Source organism: Lepisosteus platostomus, chromosome 3, assembly GCF_059453375.1.
Source record: "Lepisosteus platostomus isolate fLepPlt1 chromosome 3, fLepPlt1.hap1, whole genome shotgun sequence".
NCBI classification, from domain to species: domain Eukaryota; kingdom Metazoa; phylum Chordata; class Actinopteri; order Semionotiformes; family Lepisosteidae; genus Lepisosteus; species Lepisosteus platostomus.
In genome coordinates, this window is record NC_142613.1 from 11,864,041 (window position 1) to 11,887,792 (window position 23,752).

The 23,752-nt window shown below is 37.9% G+C and overlaps 1 protein-coding gene across 6 annotated transcripts in view; it reads left to right on the forward strand.

Annotated features, from left to right (window-relative positions):
• The window catches only part of LOC148674387 (uncharacterized), a 47,819-nt gene extending 25,329 nt beyond the window's left edge, over positions 1-22,490 (forward strand). For all 6 annotated transcript variants that reach the window (XM_088627061.1, XM_088627060.1, XM_088627062.1 and 3 more), the window contains one exon: positions 20,902-22,490. In XM_088627061.1, coding sequence (XP_088483187.1) covers positions 20,902-21,024 — 123 coding nt within the window. In that variant the 3' untranslated portion in view covers positions 21,025-22,490. The remainder of the gene's footprint in view (positions 1-20,901) is intronic.
• The last annotated feature ends 1,262 nt before the right edge of the window (positions 22,491-23,752 follow it).

The window sequence follows — 23,752 nt, forward strand, 5'->3', positions numbered from 1 at the left end:
TTATCATAGTTTTACTGACCTCAAGCCTTGCTCAAGATGACTCAAGAACCTAAATGCATTGCCACTTGACAATGACATGCAGAAATGAATCAAAACAAGACTATGTAGATTTAATTCTAAATGAATAAGTTACACCATGACCCAAAAGGGAGAGTATGCGTAAGCACAGAGAGATCTAGCACTGTGGGTTCCTTTATTAGGTATTATCTTCGTCTTGTACAACAATACCAGTAATGACTGTAAGGAAGAAAAATGGATTGTGGGCTGTACAGGTGTTCTGACTGATGAGCTTTGAGGAGGCTAGAAGGTAGATAATCAAACCTAATATTTAGAACGGATTTCATTTTCTAATCTGATTTCATGTAAATTCCGAACTGGGACAAGAAAGAATATTTTTTACAGGATTAGATATCAAACAAACCTGAATGAATAAGAAAGAAAATAAAAGGAAAAAATGCAGTTGATTTATAGTATGTGTCTGAAAGTCAATGTCTTTTTGAAATAGGATTATTCTCTGATGGAATTACAAAATAGACTGTATTCAAGAATACAGGAATACTGTTTCCCTTATTGTGAACCATGATTCCATGGTTCAAAAGTCCAAAAACATCCTAAGGATCATTTGTGTCTACCATTGTATGATTTGTGTCTGTACCTGACTGTGTGAAAGTAGTTGTGTATATAGCATATTAAGGTTAGAAAAATATTAGTAATATGTCTTGTTTTCCAGGATTTTCAGTTACAGTAGCTCGATGTCAACTGTACAGGTGAAGTTAAAACTTAAGAAGCAATGGGGTATTCTAATAAATCTGCATACAGCTGTATAGCACATATTAAAACCATTCTTTTCCCCTTCACTGAGTTACTATCATATTCTTGCCTCTTGCATACTGTATTATATGTATTCTATAGAGTGGCTTTAAGGTCCTATTCCATTCTGTTTTATTTAGTCAAAGAATGAGTTGAAAAACTGAAACAGACGGTGGAGAAGTTTAACCGTGTTTCCATGAATAGATTGAAATCTTCATTATTTTTCCCATTTTGCTCCTCCCTTTTTGGATTGTGTGTTTAATAGTGTAGCTGACCACACCAGTCTTCATAATAGGACACGTGCTCTCTGAAATATGCAATATTGTCACCCATTTCTTTTATAATACTGCAAGCCCACATTGTGAGCAGTAGAGTTACAGTACTGGCCACTTGGCCAGCATAGTGCAGGCTTGAAGATGCCTGACAAGGCATAAGGGTCAGTGTTGCATGACAAGCCAAGGAAACCCTGGCCAGATTTGAACCCATTTGAGTTGGACTACTGTAGGTGTGCGCTGTGGCTGGGCAAGTCCCTCCCTGTCATAGACAAGTATTGATGTGGCATAGATTTGAACTGGTGATCTCTAGACTATAGGGCCCAAACTGCACTGCAGGGTAACCTGAAATGCCACACAAGGAGTGCAATGCCAGACACTCAGGTGCATTAATATCTATGTTGAAAATGATCTAGGCTTCTGACAGTGAAATATTAACATGATTGTTCTGCATGTTCCAGGGAAGATATAATGTCCTGCGATCCTCATGATGGACTGTGTGCTGTTGTTTTTCTGTTTAAGATGGTACTCATTGAAACAGAAAAACAATTGATTATCACTCACAAGCATCTTACTTTAAATATGCTGTTGTCAAACGATTAAACAGAACTCAGTTCATTCTTTCTTTAGTGTATGCAGTTGGATGATGGATTAAAACCCTCACCACTAACACAACTACAACCTCCTGGACTGTGAGGGCAAAATTCAATATGCTAAAAGGTCAGCCTGATAGCTTGGGCAGCCTGAATGCCTTTGAGCAATCTGGAGTGTTACTGCACTGTAATATTTATTCATTTTTATTCACACATCAATAAATTCATTAATTTATTAATTCACTGTACATTGTATTCATTTTTACTCTGTTTGACAAATACTCTCAGTTTTAACGTCCTCATCAGCCTCAGTACTTATTCAAGGCATGGCACCAATGACATGCATACAGTAAGTCCTTGGATTCAAATTGCACACATTTAAGTGCCCAACCTACATAGCCAAGTCCTATGCCAAACTCCATTTTACTGCTGTAGGCAGTCTGAACTTTCATGATGATCCTACGGAGTGATGTAACCACTGTAAGTATCTCATTTTTACACAGAGACCTGGTTAATGCTAATAGTCTGATTATTTACTATTTTTAAGAAACAAATGGTAAACAAATGGTAATAGGGAAGGTTTCAGTACTTCAAAAAAGTTCATCTTTGCTAGAACAGCAATTAGACCACTCAAAGACCAAGACCGAGAAATCGTTAACTTACAATGTTCACCACATCCTGAACTGGCCAGGGGGAGACAAATGAAATAAACCAGCACAAAACTTGTCTTTGCACTGTGATCCCGAGATTTTATTTTTAAATGTTAAGAAAATAAAAATTTATCTTAATTCAAGTTTACTTTATATTTTACAGTATAAAGTAAAGTAACTCATCACATCACCAACACCCCTAACTTCTGATCATAAGAAAACCCAAACCTAAATTATTTCATTCTCTAAGAAGCCTATAACATATACCCAAATAAGCTTCAAGAACCTTTTGAGAAAAGCATGGCAAGTCTTCATAAGCAGAGCAGCCGTGTGCAGAGTGTCCATTAGAGGCTGATACCACAGATGTTACCAATGAGAAACACTATTGGAATTCTTGGCAGCAGACTCATTTTTTGTCATGTTTTTACAATGCAGTTTACTCACCATGAAACCAGGATTGTAATGTGATTGCACTTATTCTAAACTTACATTCACGGTGCCTTTTTAGCTCAGGAAAAGAGAAGCTTGTTTTAGCCTTGAGTGACCTCAAAGCAGTTCTGAAACCTGCCAAAAAAAATGCAGATTTGCACAAGAGCTATCTAGCATAGGGATGTCAGACTCTCTTTGGTCTCATTCCATTCCCAGTTTCTGCAAGGAGTAGCTTGCTTTTCTTGCAATCCTGTTTTGAAAATGTATTTATTCCTCCCTTTATAGCCTGTTGTGAATTATGTCGTAGGCAGTCAAGTCAAAGGAGCTGAGTCACTTTAGTTTGGAATAATGGTAATTGTGAGGTTTCATTTAAGGGAATGGTTAATGACAACATTGAATAATGGGCTGCTTCAAACAAAACGATAAGGACATAAGTGGAAATTGAGTGCAAATGGATTCAGGATGATTGAATGGGTACTCCTTTCAGAAAACGGTAGTTATGTGACAAAGATGGTTCCCTTACCTCTTAAGATCACCAAGATATGAGATCTCTTGTGAAATTAGTCTGTAACTCTTCTTCAGAAAATCAGCAAAAAACTCTGGGAATGCTCATTTCACATGGGCTATTGGTATCTCATTACCAATGCTACATTGGCTATTGGTATCTCATTCCCAGAAACACATTGACCCAATGCTTTAATTCTTGATAAAGTATAGTTTCACAATGTGGCTCATAGCCACATCTGGTTGTGCAAAGTAATAGCACCTAGTAACAGTTCAAAATATTATTGATTTCCATTTGTTTTGTCTTGTCCTCAATCACCTCTTACTCAGAAGTAGAGGTTTGACTTAATTGTGTGAAAAACTTTAGTACCCTTAGGAACAAGTAAAAACTATAATTGACCATAAGGACACCCTTCAAGAAGGGCCTTACCCAGGATTTTAATAGCATTGTAGAGGAACCACAATCCCAGGGGAGCATCGAAGACCCTTGTGTTAGCTCTATGTGCCTGAGGTCTGGATAGCAGTGCACACTTGATAAAAAGTCAAACCTCTTGGTAGTATGTACAGTAATATCAAAGTACCTTTCATGTTCATGCTGTTTCAGTCACAATACTTGACAAATACTACAGTAGCAGCATTTCAAAGTCAAAACTGCCCTTCCCATAACACACCTGATCAGAAATGCAGTAACTAAGAAAGGAAAGGACAGCACATTGCCCTAAATAGGCTGGTTACAGCTACTGTATCTTTGTTGCAGAATAAAATTGATCCACATAAAGAAGTTTTTGATTTGTCTGGTTATCTCAAGGGCATTTACAAAGCACCAATTAAACGCTTCGGCTGTTGACTTATGTACAGTAATTCCCATTATCTGAAATTGTTTTGGAGTGTTCAAAGGAAGCAGTGTGGCAATCCTCACACTGTTTATGAACTTCAAAGCTTCTCCACAGACAAACAGCAAACACTCTGGTCTGGAAACCATTATGTAATACATTCAGACTTAACAGAAGTCTTCCAAGAGGCAGTTTCAAAGGAGTCAAGCACCTAGTTTATTCTTGCTCCTTATTGTGGTTTGGTTAAATCACCGTAATCTCCTTGTGTCTGTGTGCCTTGTTGTTTTTAAAACACTGATCGATCATTTCAGACCCAAAAGCTTCTGAAAGGACTTTTTCCAAAAGACCACATGGGAGGTAGTGGGATGAAATTAGAACTATGCAGCCTGTTTAGGTAAACAATGTTAAATGCAATACCCTATTCTATAATGTTTGGAAACTATTTGGAAACTATCTTTTAATAATTAAGGGATTTACTGCGAAGGAAACAACAGAAAATATAGTTTTATTATGTTTCTATTTCAGTACTTACAGGTTGATATCTAAGCTAATTACAGTATTAAACTAAATTACAGTATTAAAAAGGGCATGCATTTACTAAAAACAAATGCTTAATTGTTTTTTTTTACACTGTGTCAGCACAACAACACTTTGGTGTGTGCGGCAATAATATAGTTCCCCCTGCCACTTCCTGTCACTCAATTTAGCAAAATCTTGCATAAAGTTATTTTGTCTTGCGATCACAAGCTAGCAAAGATGGATAGCAATTTATGTTGAATGGACAGCAGAAAACTACAAGATGTTTTCAAACATCAATCCCAAGACCATATTAAAGCAGGGAAAAAGTAGGAATTTACATTTGACTTTTACGTTTGCCTTGCTAGACTTGTTCCTTTCAACATTTAGCAATAACTTGTTTAAAAAGTGATACAAATCTGAAATCCTAGAGGTCAAAAAACAGAATGACATGTACATGAAAACAAAAAACAATAGCAGATATACAGTATATAAAATATCAGATATATACACAAAAGCAGTTTTCAATTTTTTCAAAATCTTATTTTTTTCAATAAGCTGTATTGTTTCAAAACTTCAGCTGATTACCTGCTGTCTAAACAGTGGGATGAGATGACCTCTGTTTTCGTTTTCAATCTTCAGGGACCCTGAGGCAGTTGGACACAAGTATCTGCCTCCTGGTCCAGAATGAGTTTGGGATTTATTTGGGAATTCAAATGGCCTTCCAGGAAAGCAGGCTTACCTTAAATGGCAGTGTTTGGATGGGAAGCTTGAGCCCAAAAGTGTCTGAGTGTGAGGAGGGAGCTTGTTAAAACATGGAGATTTAAAATCTTCTCTGTCACGATCCAACCTAAAACAAACACGCAGCCCAGCAAGGGTGGAGAATGCAGAGAAAGGGCTGAGTTCCAGTTTTGTGTTACTTAACATGCTGGGTCACCTGTCTTTTCTCTTTCTGTGGTTTACATGACGCATTTCCTAGCATTTGCCATGTTCTCTGTTGCTATGTGGTGTTGGACAGGCAATTAAAAAAACATTTGTGACCCAATTTTTATTAATTTTATTTCCAAAAACATATCAAAGCCAGGCACTTCCCCTCACCCCCAAAAATCCCTTTACCAGTGGTTCTCCCACATGTTCATACCAGAGAACTGTAAACCAAAGTAAGACAGCTCTTATAGAAGTACCATGGAATAAAGAATTGACTGCATCAGCCACCCTCCCTTCCCTGGCTTATTGGATCCAAGCACTAGAATGCTCTGTATATATAATGTCAAGATATTTTGGGACCCAGAGGTGCCACAGGAGGGAATGCAGAGGCTCCCTGTGCAGTGCCAACATCTTAATAGCTGCATAGAGACCAGCCAACCAGATCCATTTCTGCTATGGGGGGCTAAGACAGGTGTTTATCATTCAGCAAGAGTACTAGGGGAGAACTATTGAAAATAGTGGACAAAGAAGAGGAAATATGAATTCAAAATATAGCAATACTCCTAAAACATGTAAAAGGATACCTACAATGGCTCCTGGACAAATCATACCCACAGGACTGGGAGTAAATATCATATGATAGTGTCTACTAGGGGTAAAATTTGAAACAGTGGATCATTCAGTAATTAGGATTTTTGCAAGACAGATTTATATTCTTTCATCTGTAACATTCAGATCTGAATCCCAAATAGTAATAGCTAAAGCTTTGCACAAACAACTCATTTGTTTTGCCTCTGGAACTTAGCAGATTATGCATTGAATGTGGAGACGACATTTAGAATTAAGATTTAAGTAAAAAAAGAAAGAAGAGCCTGGTGACTGGTGGAATGAATAAAGATCATTTTAACTAAAAATGTCTGATAAAATGTTTATGGCTCCAATAAGGAGAATAGAAATAAAAATAACCAGTAGCAACAAATGCCTTCTGAAACGTTTCCTAAAGGTAATTAATAGCTCACTGTGACTGGAAACCTGTGATGTACAATTCTTGTAGAACCAAGAGGGTTGAGGGAATTCCAATGTCCGGGGTTTTCAAAAAGGACTTTCCTGAACAGACCAACATATTGGAACAACATAACTGAGCAGACATGCAAAAAATATATAATTGTCCTATCCAGCTTTACAGATATTGGAGGTACCTCCCAATTGGCTCAGTTCTCCACCTGATATTCTCTGTAGTGGGGCTGCTGGTGGGTAATGACTGCTATGGGCAAGCAAGTGGGCATTTTAGTGTTGAATTGACTCCCCTCCTATGCATGAAGCTCTTTGGGATTTTATGCTATGTATACACAAGGAATTATCATTGTCAATTACAGAAAGCAGAATTATCATTGAGTGTGAATGCGAATGGTAATGTCATTTGTAAAAACAAAAAGACTTTAAAAAAGAAATGTGAATCTTTTAGTAGAGTATGAATCATATATGGCTTTACAAAGGAGGAAACAAAGGAGGAAATAATTATGCATTAAATCTATAAAAAACAAAATAACTCCTTCCGGTATCCTTTATATTTTACTGTGAAATTAGCCCTAAAGGATATTGTATGTTGTATTCCTGATAAGAGTCCTGCAGACATTTCCAACCCTTTGTTAAGGTTTTGGCCACAGACTATTTTATTATTATTTTTTGCTCGGTAGCACAGATGCCAGGACTGAAACAAGTCCATTGCACATCTGGAATAAATTTGACCGCTGAATTTGGTGTCATTTAGGTAAGAAGGGTCTGAAATCTTACCATGTCCTGCGGATATAGTTTATCCCAGGGATATTGTACAATGATCCCACACCATACCTTCATTGCTTCTTTCATGTAGATGTTTTCAGAATTTTATTATAAGCTCAATACCAATGGGTACAGTGTTATATTCATTGCCCTGTGCTGTTTTCAACATTAGAACAATACAGAGTTGGGGTGGGTGGTTAAAGTGTGGGGGTGGCATCCACAGCTGCTGTCTGGCTGTTGAAGAAGTGTGCATTAACCAGAGAGTGCTGAAGAGGCCGCAGATTCAGTGGAGCAAACTCAAGCTATCTCTCACCCTAGGAAGAGCCTTTTGTTTATCAATGTGTGGATAGCATTCCAGTAAGAGGTCTGTTAGATCCCTTAGCTGTATCAGGGTATCCTTTCAAGTGGGGGTGATTAAAAATGACCTTTCAAGATTTAACTACACAGAAATCAGATAAAACTGGGACTTTCCCTCTCCTGTGTTATCAGATAATTTGAGCTTTTAAAGAGAACAGTGACTCCTAAGGTATTTACAAGGGGCTTTTTACTAAGCAGACATTAATTCCAGGGTGTGTTAAAAATACCAGCCTCATCTAGCAGCGTAGGAATATGTTTAATAAATTTGAAGTTTATAAAACATGTTTTTTGGATGTAAGTCTTGTTGTTAGTCTTTCTTACAATTGTAAGTCTTTCTACTGATGTTAATACTCAACCACTCATAAATACAGACTGGGTGTGGTGAGGATACACCTTTCTCGAAAATGTGTATCTGTCAGCACTACTCAACATTTTACCATCTTGTAAACTAATTTCTTAAATGTTTCAGCGAGAAAAATACAAGCAACAAATAAAACCAAGATAGAAAACATGGAACCTCACAAGGAAAGAGAAACAAAACGGAAAAGGGGCACATGCACATCCAGCTAAATTTGGAGGACACAATGAACTCCTAATCATACTGTCACAGGTTTTGCACTAACAAAAAGTTATCCAACTGGACTTGTTTTATTAGTACTTCCACACACTTTCTGCAAATGAGAGGAACTACTGTAAGTACTGCTAATGGTATCCCATTTTCCACCCAGCCTCATTAAACCAATATTTTGGCTGGTGTCAGACCCACAAACAAAAGATGCTCTGCCTACCTGAAATGTATAGTAATACAGTATGTCAATTGGTATTTGCAGAAACAGTTAAGAGACACAGTCACACCATACACATCTGAAAATACATTATTGATTAATAGTTATGCTAAAAAAGACACCACTACAGGGCTTTCCCAAAACATTGATAGGTTCTGCTTACACTATGAGGCTGTTTTTATACAGCACCAGTGATATGGTGTTGGATACATCCTATGTGTAAGTTTGGATGGATTAGGTTGTGTGGTAAGCTTTTAGAGAAAGAAAAAGCATTGTCCAATAGTGCATAACAAATAATAATAATAATAATAATAATAATAATAATTGCTTACACTTATATAGCGCCTTATCTGGACACTCCACTCAAAGCGCTTTACAGGTAATGGGGACTCCCCTTCACCACCACCAATGTGTAGCATCCACCTGGATGGATTACCATCCAATCTGCCTAGTTTTCTATCCCATATAAATGATAGTAAATGTCATTGGGCAAATGTCCCATAGGTGCAAAATTGCTGTGCATAGACCAAGATACATAAAATATAAAACCCCAGACAGAAAGTAAGTCTCCCACAGTGCACTGGCTCTTGGTTTCAAAGGCAGCACCAGGAGCACAAACATTTCTCATAGAATAGGGTGGGTAAGTAAAGGGATGAGATCCTGTAAGTAAGAAGAAATGATCCCAAATTGGTGAAAGCTTGTGAAACTCCAGGAGGCTGCCAAAAAAAGTGTTCCAGTGCATTTGCAGTAATTGAGCCCGTTACAATGGAGACAGTCTTACTCTTGGGAACTCAAAATAAAAGGTCCTGGTGTTTGATTTGCTTCTGATTTTCCTCATATGTTTCCATGTGTGGGCACCATGAAGCTGTTACCATTAGACTCTGGCAATTTCTTACATGCCCTCAAATGAAAAGCCCCATAACAATATTTAAAATGAGGTATTACTAGACGACCAGAAATATTTGTAGTGCTGTAATTGTGTCAACCAAAACCTTGGTCACTTACTCCTCCACATGAATCTAGTTGTAATACATTTTATTTGTTGTCATCAGGTTATCACGGTGGAGGTTGCACCCAGGAGGTACCCAACACCACCGTGGAAAATAGGAAATTGTGAGGAAATCTATTTATCCTTCAAACAGTGATCCTAACATAGTGTGCAGCCTGTAAAAAAAGCCATCTAGCTAAATTCACATTTACGGAGTGCATTCTAGTATGTTATCTCATGAGCTTAAGGTTTGGGTATAATTTAAAACTTATTAACTTCATCTGAATAGTAATGTGTGAAGGAAGAGAAGTAGGGAGGGATTCAAAGACAGAAGGATTCATTTCTCACAGAGAAGGGTTTCATCTGCATTGGTAGCCTGTGAGGTAAGAAGCAGCTTCCTGGCTTTCTTTGCCCTGGGTTTGGGTGACGGGTTGCTTGTCTGCAAGGCTGATGAATCCCATTCTCCTAAGATTAATTTTTTAATCTAAAGAAAAATGCGCTAAATGCCAGAGCTCCTCGACTGAGCTGCCATATTGGTCAGGAGTTTGTGCCCATTACATTCAATTCCACAGAAATCTGTTATTTTAAGTTAATTGCTTAAAATATACAATATGTGACCTTCATATGTTTATGTCCTTTAAACATTATAAACTCCTCAGGATTTGTGAGAGGCTAGAGGGGTGAAGGCAGTTGCTCCAATTGCAGGCTGAGCTCTGTAATCCACGACTTGTGAGTTCATGCCAGGGTCGTGAGTCATGGATTCCCAAATTGGTGGTAATTCCCCAATTAGTTCAGAGTTGTTGGGGATTAGATTTGGATTAGTCAGTCAGGCCATTCTCAGATCCCAGTGAAACAGTGTCTCTTGTAACCTCCCTGGCACCTGCAGGCACTGGACCTCCTGTGCGTCATTGCTGAGGCTGTAGCATGTAAACAAAATTAATGGTTTGAGGGGTGAGCGAGTAGCAGGGCAATAATGTGAAAATGAAATAGAATATCGCTCTGCTTTGGCCAATTTATTTTATGTTATTGTGTCTATGAACTCAAAGTACTGTACTTTTAAAAACGTCAGGGAAACATTCAAATGCATTTTTGAGGTTTCAAAACCATCGTCTATTCCTCATGACACATGTAATATTGGAATAACAATTGCCAATTGTTTCCTACACATCCTCATCTTATGTCTTGTAAGATATCACAGTTTTTGGTCAGCAGTCTCAAGGCTGATGAAGAGAACAGTAAATGGTGAGGGTGAATAATGCGATTTGCAACGTCACTCCAGCGAAAGTCAAGGGCTTTTTGTAGAGAGTCAGAGAGATGTGGTAAGAGGGAGATGCAAGCCATTTCTCCTTTGATTGCCTTTTAATGGAGAACTGATTGGACTTGTGGAATTCCTCAGCTCTGATTCACTCTTCCAGTATGACTTAAAACAGCTTTACCTTTTAAAGCAAACAGGCACAAGTCCTTGCGGTGCCTTCTGCAGAGAAGGAGGAATCTTTGCCTCTCCAGGTGTGCCTTTGAAACTGTAGTAGAAGAACATGAGAAAGACTCACTGTATCACTTAACCCCTTAGCAGCCTGGCTGAAGCAGTTCACTAACAGTTCATCTCACATTGGGGATATGCGGTTGTTAATTTAATATTTTAATCTTTGAAGTAAAAATAGTTCAGCTACCAAGAAAGCTAAAATGACAATAGCATTTATAACATTATCATTGTTTTAATCTTGTAAATGAAAAGCATGTGTGAGGAATAAAATAGGGAAAAATAAAAAGGGAGTGACCTCTATTTCTTTATGTAGGTATAAAACTATATTTATGTATGAACAGGCAAAGGAAGAAATAGAATTCAGACTTTCATAGGAACTGCATAATCTTAAAACAGACCATAAACCTGAAAGTTGCTTTCAGGATACAAATATACATCTGTTTTACTCAGAGTTAACCTTCCATATTGAAGAGCTCTGATAAGGTTCAATTGTCTGTAGCTGACTTGATATACTATATGTAAAAAGCCAGATGTTTAAGTCTCTTTAGACAGTTTCACATCCCCTACCCTCTCTTTGTCACAACATCAATGAATATGCCAAGTTAGTTAGCAGAAAATCATTTTCCCACCTTCGTTCAAGTCAATTTATCAATTATTTAAAATGTTTTGAACTCTTACTCCTTTCCCCTTTGTTAAGAACAAGATCTGTTGGTTATTACATGAGAGGTGATTAATCATCAGCTGGGATTACGTCATACTTCCTCAGATATCTAATGTTTCCTTATTGCCATAGCTGCATGATCTGCAGAGAGCTGAAGTGGCAATGCAAGAGCAGATGTGCACAGGAATTCCTGTAGGATGAGGTTATCAGATAGCAGATTGTGCAGTCAGGGTCAGCCTTTGTCAAGAGTTCATTGCTTTGCTGGCATTACAATCACAGATGAGGAACAAAGCCCTCTCATTCTTGGGTCCCACCCTTGTTTTGTATTAGACACAGAAAACTCTGTTGATTGCTGATCAAAGATGGATCATGCCTAGAATGTGGTAGAATGCTAGAATGTGGTATCACGTGGAAGAATATTACTGGCCCCCTGTAATGTTTTTTTGTGATTAATACAGGGGGCATCATTACGACTGATGAAGGTGATCTCCTCTGTTATTAGGCTCTTACCACCTATTCATATTTCTAAGAGAACATAATCAGTTGTTACACTGTGCCCTCTCAAAGCAATGGATCCAAATTCAGAATGGATGGTGCTCAGTTACATCCACACTTCACCCTGAGTCTTCCCCAGGCCTGTTAGCTCTTAACTTAGACCATCCTTGCTAGAGATCTCCAACAGTGCCAACTGCTCCCACAGAACCTATGGGATCTGAGTGTTTCCGTGGAAGAAGAATGACACAAAATGAATGTGGCTGACCCACTTGACCCGTGCAAAACGAAACCCTGCAGGACTTAAGGGATGAATTTTATAGAGATTGCTGCAATTATCCTTTCACTTTCCCTGTCAAATTCCAAGAGATTCCTGTAGGTCTCCAACTCCTGTGGGATTTCTGCTTTTAAGGCAGCCAAACAACCACAAAATAATAAACAAAAACAAAGTCCAACTTCCTCTTTACTGCTAACGTATCTCTATGCAATTCAGCTTCCTCTGTCCCGAACTACTCTCTGTAGTGGAAACAGCTGCTTTCCTAAAAACGGAGCCTTCAGGAGTGCATTCTGTCACAAGAATACAAACATGATTATAATCTTGCATTCTTCTCTACACCAAATTCATATCTGTTCATAATCTTTGTAGAATTACGCAGAAGGACAAGATCCTTCAAAACAAGGAAAAATGCAATGTTGTATTCGTCAGGACACAGGCCTGTACTGTATTTCTGCTCTGCTGCATTGATGACGCTTGAGGAGAAAAGTATAGCAAATTATTAGCATGTATAGTACGTTCTTTTTTTAAAACAGGGTTTAATTTGGCAATATTTTAAAGGAGGGGTACTACCGTTTCTGCTTTTTATTTGCTGTTTTGCTGGGCCCTTGTTTCACATCTTGAGAAATCTCTTAATAGTAGTTCTTGGGCTGTCGCATGTCATACGAGTCTTCAAATTCCAGGAGAGATTAAGTAACTTTTGTGCATCTCCAATTCCCTGCATGTTTTCATATCTTAAATGTTTTGTTTATTTTTACACATTACAGGGCAAAATGTTTGCTGATTATTATATATCTACAGTAAAAGTCTCTTCATTTTTAACATACAGACTAAACGTTACCTTTTGCATGTTAATATGCGGTAGACAACCAACACTAGTCTTTGCACCAAGAGTATCTTTTCTGGTGGATGGAGTGCCATTCTTGACCAACTGTAATCAGGAAAAACTGAGCCATGCATTTCAGGGGAGTTTATATGATGTTAGCTGGCAAGTATTCTAATTAAGAGGGTTTGAATGAACTGTTCAGAAAAAAGTCAGCTCTGGGCCTCCATTAGGATGCTTGTAATAACAAACGTTTTGGATTGTGGTTTTGTCAGAATGTAACAAAAGACCACACACATTTTTTCCCTTAAAAAGAAACATCCAGTGTTAACAAATTGTAATTAGAAATTTTTATTGGGTTTTATTTCTGAGCAGTCCACCTAAACATAAATGTATACTGCTATAATGTTTTTTTGATTCATTCATTCATCAACTGAAGCCCAAACCATATACTGTATTTCAAGTGTTCTGACACTCAGGAAAGTAAAAAGGACTGATAGCCCTGTATCGCCCTGATCACTTCTGGAACAGCTACATTTCAAACACAAACATTTTTTTTTTCTGGGCCTGCCAATTCTATCTTTATTAACTGTGTACTTTTCCTGATAAGTGCAGAAAAGGCTCCATCTCCAGACAGAATGCCCTTGTTGTCTGAAACAAGGGAGGGCAGTACAAGGCAGCAGTCTCATCTGACAAATATACAGCACAATTGACAAATATGGATCAGGTGAAAAATACTTGAGCTCATTTGGTCATTATCTGTTTTGCATTATTTAAATTAAGAAACTCTAACAATGACAAAAACAGGTGGAGTGATGTAAAAACAAAATTTTAAAGCCGTGCATGTACTGTACAGTATCTTTGAAGAATAGGTGTACAATTTTCAGCCTTCAGCGTGTTCAGTCATTTAGATTGTGTGCTTGCTGTTTGACTTTATAATAGTGGCCTCCTAACTGGTATCTTTGCATTGACCTCACTTGCACTGTCTCTTTAGACTAAACTTCCATCACAGCTAAACAAGAGCTGGAGCCAGGCAGGAACTGTACACACTGCTTTACTCCCCAGGAAAATCAAGGACTTTTGCAAAACATGTGGAATTCGAAGGCAGGGATAGTTTTCTGTTTTGTTTTTGTTGCGCTGCTTTGTGACCTTTACCCCAGTCATTGTGTTCTGTGTGGTTTCATTGTACAATTCTTTCATAAATCAGGGAAGAGGGAGAAGGGGTGGGAGGAATTGCACTCAAATTGCTGCCATTTTGATTGTGGAATTTTGTGGCAAGCAAAGGAATAAGGCAAGTAGTACAAGAGTACAAGAGGGTTGCGCAACTCATGGCCGTTTCAGACAGCTCCGCTGTAGTACTTTCACACAATCAGTGGCTTAATGGCTACATTGACAATGAAAATATTCAATTTAATAATTAAGGACCTTGTTGCAGCAAAATCCTGCAATATACTGGATGTAAACAGGCTGCAAAGAGAGTACAGTACTGTTCAAAAAGTACTTTTTGAGCAGAACCACCAAAGATCACTGCAGACCTACTATCCAGGTGTAAATAGCTTAGAGATAACTTGATGATGTACGGAAGGTTTTCATCACTCAAAATATTTATTTTAGGATAATTTAAGCTATCTTTGCAATATGAATAAATCATGAATGGGTTTGAATACATAATACCATCCTTCTACTGCAGTTTGTTTTCTTGTTGCATGTGTTCTGCTTAATTCAGGGTTGTTGTCTTCTTTGATGCTTGTAATGCTTCATCAAACAAAACATAGTTTCTTCTCTAAACTGTCTGCTGGGAAGTTTGAGAGCTAGCACAATTAGTGTTGCAATAAACAGGAAAACAGTTACAAAAACAGCTTAGAAAACAAAACATTCTTCTCGTGTCAAGAGGAGCAGTGAAATAACAAAGTATTTTATTGTTAAACCATTGGTAATGTACTGTCCATCTTTTTTGTGGCCAGATGATCAGCTTTAAGAAGGCAAGAAAGCTGCTCAAAAGGTATTTTTGCAATATAATGGGATTGTGAGATGCAAAATATATGCAGTAATGCCTGAGAGTTCTGTCTGATATAAACGGCTGTGCATTGTGATTGAAATATAGCTAAATTGGTTTGTATTCCATGAACATGCAAAATCAGTTTATGTAATGTAGCTACCTAACAACTTTAACTATGTAATTGTCAAGTAATTAAAAATGCATTATATGAAGTACCATATGTGCATTACTGATGAGACATTCATATTATAATAAGATGGCCTGAGAACACTTTTGAGGAAAAATCTGTGCAATTCACTGGAAATTATGATGCTGTTTTTCCTTTTAAAGAAGTTACAGTACTGGCAGTTAATTGACTATGACTGATACAATTTTAAATTCTGTAACAAATACATCTTATCAAAGTTTATCAGTGAATGTCAGTCCCAGACGATAACTGGAAAATGACTTAACCTAAACCAATTTAAAACCAAAACAGAAATGTAATATATGGATCTGACAATTTAAGTGTAATGCGATTTTGTGGAATTAAGAATTAAATGATGACACTATTTTTTACATGCAAATATGTTACTAGTAGAAACATGTCACTTTGAAAACAGTTAACAAGGCGACCAGTAATTCTGGGGGGAGGAGAATTAGAGAACTGAATTATTTTTTTTCCTTTTGAAATAGACGTATTTGATGTGATTGTGAAAAACAGTTTATGAATTAGTTCAAGTTACCTGGTCAGAAAAACCTATTAAATTAACAATTAGGTAATGCGTATCACCTGGTCAATATATTTAACTACTATAAGTTTAATCAGTCTAGGAACAAGTCATAGGTTTATTCCATGCTGAAAAGAGAAGAAAGGATACACATCGTTTCAGCTGTGGAGCCTTCTTCAGGTGTAAGAAAGATAGGGCACTCAGCAAAGATAATATAGCAGGGGAAAACAAAAGCCAGGAGAGAGGTGGAGGCAGGAGCAGGGGCGAGGCAGAGTGGCCAATCAAGTGGTGTGAAGTCGAGAGATGTGAGGAGAGGTGTGAATCGAAACCTACAAATGAATAGAGAGAATTAGACGAAAACAAGTCTGTCGTTGAGAGAAGGGAGAAGGTGTGAATTGAGTTTCAGAATAATTTTAGTTTCTGATGTCTTTCTGCTATAGGAGTTAAGAAACCCTACTTTGAGACCGCAGGCAGAGAGATCAGTGTGATCATGGCCGTCAGAGGTGAAATGAGAAACTACAGGCTTGGAGAAATCTTTAATCTTGACAGCCCTAACATGTTCTCTGAAGCGGTCTCCAAATCTCCTTCCTGTTCCCCAATGTAGATGGCTGGGCAATTATGAAGTTTATAGATCATCTGGTACAAAGACCAAATGACCCTTCAGCCTACAGGGACCAAAGTTCCCTTTTATTGAATGAGTTACAGGACTTACTTAATTGGTCAAAAACATTCGTGTTTACCTAATCTTGAAATACCAGGTGACCAGTAAGACTGACTGTATGCCAGCAGCCATGTCACCCTGCAACTTACAATTGACAACCCACTGAAGCTAAGCAGGTGTAAGCCTAGTCAGTACCTGGATGGGAGACCTCCTGGGAAAAACTAAGGTTGCTGCTGGAAGAGGTGTTAGTGAGGCCAGCAGGGGGCGCTCACCCTCCGGTCCATGTGGGTCCTAATGCCCCAGTATAGTGACGGGGACACTATACTGTAAAACAAGCGCTGTCTTTCGGTTGAGACGTAAAACCGAGGTCCTGACTCTCTGTGGTCATTAAAAATCCCAGGGCGTTTTTCGAAAAGAGTAGGGGTGTAGCCCCGGCATCCTGGCCAAATTTCCCATGCCTCTTAATAATCCCCCTCTATGAATTGGCTACATTACTTTGTTCTCCCCCCCCCTCCGACAGCAGTTGGAGTATTCTCGGTCGCATTTAATGGCAACGTCAGCTCAAAGATTTGGTTCAAACCACCAAATGGAGACGGGCGTGCCGACAAGCGGACCCTGCTGATGCGGGATTAACGCTAGGATGAGAGTAAGACTGACTGTGTTGTAGCTCTCCAAAGCCAGGGCTCCTGAAGACCCCTGAGTTAAAGGGATCTTCAACCCTTTTTGAATGTCAATTAACTTTAAATTAAAAAATTAGCAGTTCTTTAATTTACACTTCTGGCCTTGGGTCTTCAGAGCTCAGAGCCCTTCAGTTTTACTTTCACCCCACATTTCAGGGCTTTGTTTACTTTAGTGAAATCCCCTCACAATCTCATCTGAGTCTCTTACTTTTCTTTGAGACCAGAAAATATTCCAGTTTCTTTTTTAAAATTCCTTTCGTGGTAGACAGTAGTAGGTGATTTAAAAAATTAACACTGCAATGTAAATAAACTGGTTATACTTCAGTTTATTTTTAATGGAATAGTTACTTTCACACCTTCACACAACCATGCTGCTGACCTCCATTTCATCAGTGAACCTATATAAATATTGACATTTTCCTTATCACATGCTGTAGGTGGACTCTTTACCAGCAGTACATGGGACTTTGCCTGACCTCTGCCAGGCCAATAAAGATCTTTGAAGCAAATAAACTACACAAGACATAGCTGGGAAGTTAATTGATTTATCGTATCTGGGTTATTAAGGCTGTCAGTTACAGAACATTGAAAGCATTTCTTTGCAGACCTTTCATTAACTTTATGTTTTTGGATATTAACATTCAAGGCCTTTAATTCCTCACAGTGGAAGATTTGAGGCCTTTTACATTTTTACAACTTTACTGCTGACAGCCACCCCACACCCAACACTCATCCATCCCTCTCGCTACTGTTTTTCTCTCCCTAGCTCTCTAGGATTGCTACTTCAATCCTATTTAGGAAATTTCTCCTAGATATCTTAATAAAACAGAACATTGGACTCGGCCTGACACATCTTTGCGATGTAAAACAGTCTGCTTGTTGGCTGCCTCCCAGCACTCTGCCATCCTGCTGAGTAATGGGCTTTTGGGAGTGAAGCGGAGAGCTCCCAGTACTGTGATGAAGATGATTAAAACAAGCAGGTTGGAAAGGACTGGTGCTGAAATTCCTGAGGCTGATTTCCTCCTACCTCATCCAGTGAGGGGACAGGGGGAGGCTAGGGGGATAGATGTAGGGAGAAGCAGCAAGGTCTCAAGGCTAGAGCAAGCTCAGGGACTGGGAAAGAGTGAGCTAATAGCCAGGGCTGGGAGAGAGGGACTGCAGGGACTGTGGAGAACTGGAAGACAGAGCGGCCTTGTTCCTGGAACTAAAAGAATGGGATGGAGGTTTAGGACAGAATTCAGTTCATGGAGAAATACTTAGCCTTGCAATGAATCAGCTTCTGGTCATTCAAACAGCCCTTCTGTAAAAAAGCTTCAACTGGTCATTTTTTACGCAAGCGCTGCGCACAACATACAGTATCACTTCCTCTTCATCTAGTGTGCAGCAGAGAGGCACGCCCTGGCCACAGATCGGGGAGTGACTGTCAGTGTCTGATGAGTTTTGACCTTGAGGTTTTTGCACATTCAGCGCAGGCTTTCACAATGATGACTAACTGACATTTGCTTGTTTGAAATCACCTTTTGACAAGCTGTTACACTTATTGTTAACTACCCCATTGAATGTGTTCTGTGAGAGTTTGTTTCTATTTCCATTTTGAATAATATTTGCTGTGCCAACTAAATTCAATGTTAGCATTTGCAATAAAGTCTTTTTGCCTCCCGATACAAGACCAACATACTAATATATGATTTTAAAGCATTATGAAAAATCAATCCTTGATGGAGTCCTGTGGGATACAAATTTGCAAGGAGTTATTCACTAAAATAATCGAGGCATTTTGTGTATAGTTATAGAAAACAAATATGATAAAATACACAAGAAATAAAAAGAATTATAACAGCTTTGTCACTGGTATAATTTACTCCTTTAATCTGTCTGCTATTGATATTTTTTTATATTTTTCCACTAGGCAAGAGATAATTATACCTGCATTGCATGTATCACAAATCTATTTTTAAAGGGTAAAACCTCTCTTGATCTTTTTACTATATATGCAAAGTTTTATTCTGTTTTTACATGTCTAAGCCCTCAGTTAGAACAGGACAAAGAGCTGTAAATCTGTTAGCAGGCCATCCTGTTGACAGACAGCCTAGACCTCAAGAAATCCTCAAAGGTTTGTGCCATTCTCTTGGCTAGTTTAATTCTAGCACTTTTCTTGCACATGTTCTCCGTTCGTGTATCCAGCGTGAGCCAGTTCTGCACGACACAAACACACACAGAGCTGGTTTTAGTTACTGCATGACCCTAAACCCAAGCACTCCCTCGAGAGAATGAAGCTGGGTTCCGATCACATTCTTAGTTCCTTTCTGTCTTTCTTTCACAAGGCTGATACAGTATAAAGGACCTCTCCTATAATGATTCACACTGTCTGTTTCCTGCACAAGTAACACAGGAATCGCTATAACAGGCTCCTTCCTTTCCAGGAGCGTCTCTGTCTTGTTATCTCTACAGAATTTAGTTTTTACTCCCCTCCCCCTCTTACTTAATTATTTGTGTATTTTAATGAACCCCCACCCCCTACCAAACCCATCAAAAAACATATGTACACAACCACATCTTTATCCTTTAAGGACACAGTGCTTCCCTGTCATACTCCCTCACAATCTCTCTAACAGAAGTGGTTACTGCAAACCTCTCAATCTCTCACCACTAGACCTCAGTGCCTCCCTCACTCTCTCTTCCTGTCCTTTGACCGTAACCACTAGCTCCATGTGTTCCTCCCAGTCCCTCAGCTCTAAACATTAGTCAACACCAGGTAATGACATAAAATTGAAAGACTGGCAGACAGGATGGATCAAGCTGGCAAACATTAATCTTGGGTGTTATTAAAGAAACTTTAATTTTGACAGCACACACTACAAACTACTGCTGCTCCCTTAATGTCTTCTTATCGGAGCACACAGGCAAATAAGCATTTCATTGGACTTGTGCATATGACATTAAACTGATCTGAACAGCGCAATTCTGTAAGTATGCTAGTTATTGCATGAAGAACTAATCTGTCTTTAAACTTAGATATAGACAATTCTATAAACATAATTGTTACAGTGTGATTCGGACTGATACAGAAATGTGAAATATACTGTACAAACATGATTTCGATTTTGAGTATTAACTTTGTCTGTACGGTGGTTCTGGATCTTAATTAATTAGTTTAATTTATTACTGTAAAAGCTCAGCTGGACAAGGGTAGAGAATCACGAGGATTACTACAATATCCCCTGAGATGTAATTCTCAAACAAATTAGCTGTCAGAGTAAAGTCTACACCACATATCTGTAATTCATATTATGATTGTAATCGTGAAAGAATGTGGCAGCTAAATGTTTGTATTATTCTGCTTTTTAATAGTTTTTCATTCTTAACACTTACAACATTTGACAGGTAATCTAATACTAGTTTTTAATAATGTTTTTTATTGTATACCTTTTAGTTACTAGCAACCAAACTTGCTGGATTGAGTTCAACATTTGTATTTGAATCTTTTTTTTGAATTACTAATTACTAATTTGAATTACTAACACATCAGTGAAATCTCTCTCAAGTCTTCTGCATTTTAATTCTCAAAATATTAAATTCCTTCGGATTGTCAAAGAAAAATGCACCTTAACTATATTGATGGTTTAAGCTATATCCTTGCAGTACTGTGTTATCTCTTTTGCTCTCTTTCAGTCTCCCAGTGTGCTGTGGACATTGCTAAGGATCTCTTTGGTGATAGCCTTGGGGGTCCTGATCTTTTGGTGGACTGCTGACCAACTGGACTGGGCATCCTTCGAGGACCTCTTTAACAGCTAGAGAAGAGTGCAGCAGAAATCCCCTAAGCTGATAATGTAGACTTCCGTGCTCAGGCCAGTCAATTCGATTTGACTAATTCATTTTCTTTTCACTTTGAATTCAGCCACTAGTGGAGTAACCTTCTCAAACTGCATCTTTATCTTTATAATTATGTCATTAAAAAAAAAGCATTGCAGAGGCAAATTTATCCTGTTATATCACCAGTTATCATACCTAAACTGTCTTGTTGTACGTTCTTGCTTTTATACAGTGCTAGTCCCGATTGTTCCTGCAAATGACTTAAAATATTTCCAAGCCACAGTACAGAACAGTGCAAGTAGCAAGGGCAGTGAATGAGTAAGAAATAGAATAAGAAGAATTTAAGGATTGTCTTCTGTAGTCCTTTGATAACTCACTAAAATAACTCATTATTTTTATATCAAGGTAAAAAAATCTAGATGCTTAATGTTTTTATATTTTACAAATAAGACCTTAGTGAGAATATTGGTTAAATTATTTCTATAAGCATTTTTTGCAGCCTAGTTATTTGTATTCTACTTTCTGTTCTGTTAACAGATCATCAATGAGATTGGTATAATATGGAGAAGGAGACAAATTTTAATGGAACCCCATTTTCAAATAAGGTTCAAAGCAAGCAGTGGCAATTAAATTTCTTTTGAGGGGAAATTGGGTGTGCCTCAAATTATTTTAGATGTACAGTAGCACAAAGCAGGACATGAATGCAAGTCCGAATGAGATGAGGAGGGAGCAGCTATGAGCCTAATATTAGATAGTGTTGCTTTGTGTTTAGAGGAAGGGTGGAGTATGCAGCTCTTTTACAGCTCACATGCGTATCTCTCAGCTTTTGCTTTGCTAAAAGCAAAGCGATGAGGGGAAACTTTTTATCACTTACCAACTTACAAGCTAAGCATGCAAGAGAGCAAAATGCTGTAATCTAGTTGCCAGACAGTGTTTTTGCAGTATCCCCTGAGATGTAATTCTCAAACAAATTAGGTGTGCAGTGTACACATACAGTAGCTCCAGCCCTATCAGGGCCATGGGTTAATTTCCACAAGTTCAACACATCAGGTTTGTCACAGCATTTACGTATGAAAATATGACTTGTAAAAGTATCTGCACAATCCAGGGTCCACACCCAGTTTTTTTTTTGTGTGGAGCTCAGTATCACTTGAAGAACCCAGATGAGTGTGGCTTGCACATCACAGAGTGAGAGAAAGAGAACGAATCTAGTACTAGATCAGAGACCTTCTTATTGTCGCTTAAAAGGAAAACTCAAAAATGGAATATTTTCCATCCAAGATCTGATGTCTAATACTCACTGAATTATTTCTACCTTAATGGCTTTATCTCAGTTCTTAGTGTTTTAAGTTGTATTATCTCAAATAAGCTTGATTTATAATCCTAAATGCATTATTTTTGTATAATGAAAAAAACGGAAGAAAAATAAATCTTTTCGTTATGACTCATTGTTTTGTGTATGGTTTTCATTTTGTTTATTATTTTAAATATGTCCTGCATGATTTTTGAAGGAAATGAAAATGAAACTTAAATTTCAAAATGATTTTTGGACACCAGTTTATTTAAATGAATATCTCTATTTAATTCAGTTATGGTCCAACTATTTGATAGTGATACAATTTATATTCACCATGTGCATACAGTACCTTTCATTTAGAGCCTTGGAGCACATTTAGTAAATTGCTTTGTTTCCCAGTCCTTATTTTTCGTCTTTCCCAACATGCTGATGCTGATGCTGAAATATAAATATAACAAAATAATGTAAACAATAGAATCCACAGCCAAAACATTGCCTTTCCTTTCTTTTCTTTTCAGCATGGAATAAACCTTTTACTTGTTCCTAATAAAGTTTACTTACTCATTGTAATGAAACAAATTGAAAGGCACAATTCAGAAGTATTATTGACATTTGATTTATTAAATGGCAATAATTTAATAAAATATATTTTTTGCAGGTTTGTGGCTAATATATTAACTTAATACAGCATTTTTCCATACAATCCTGTGGGTGTACCCTACCTTTGCTTTGTTTCAGTCTAAACTGAAGAGACTTCTGCTATCTCTTTGACTTTAACCTGCTATTTTAGAACCATAGATATTTATCCTAGCCTAGCCCCTTCTGATCTTCATATAGCTATCCATCATACAGTATGTGTTTTCTTTATTGTGACTTCAATGCACCCTGTAATGCCTGGTCTTTCAAGCATTTTGACCTTCTTTTATAAATATTGTAACATTCCATGTAGTTACGTAGTATACACTGCACAGAAATGGAGAATTCCTCAACACCTGTACTTTCTATATGCCTTCCTTTTGTACTTGGGGAGACACCCGGTTCAATAAGATATTCTCAATACTGACCAGAATGTAACAGACTCACAAAGATCGGGAGAAAAGCTTTCACTTCTATCCTGAAATCTAATAACCTTTAGATTATCTTAAGAGCTATCGACCCATCTCACTACTGTGAATCACATACAAATTTTGGGGTACTTCCTGAACACAACAGAGAATAAAATGCATTCTATTTCTTAGAATAAGAATGAACTGGACATTGTGATCAGAACCACTGGGATAACATCATTCCTATATATCCATCCATTTTTAGAAAATCACTTAATTCTGGTAAGTCAGAGCCTTAGTACTAAAGTAGAGTAAAGTCTGTTTAAAGCACACTGCTGCCCACTTTTCTGTCACTCTTCCTGTGCAG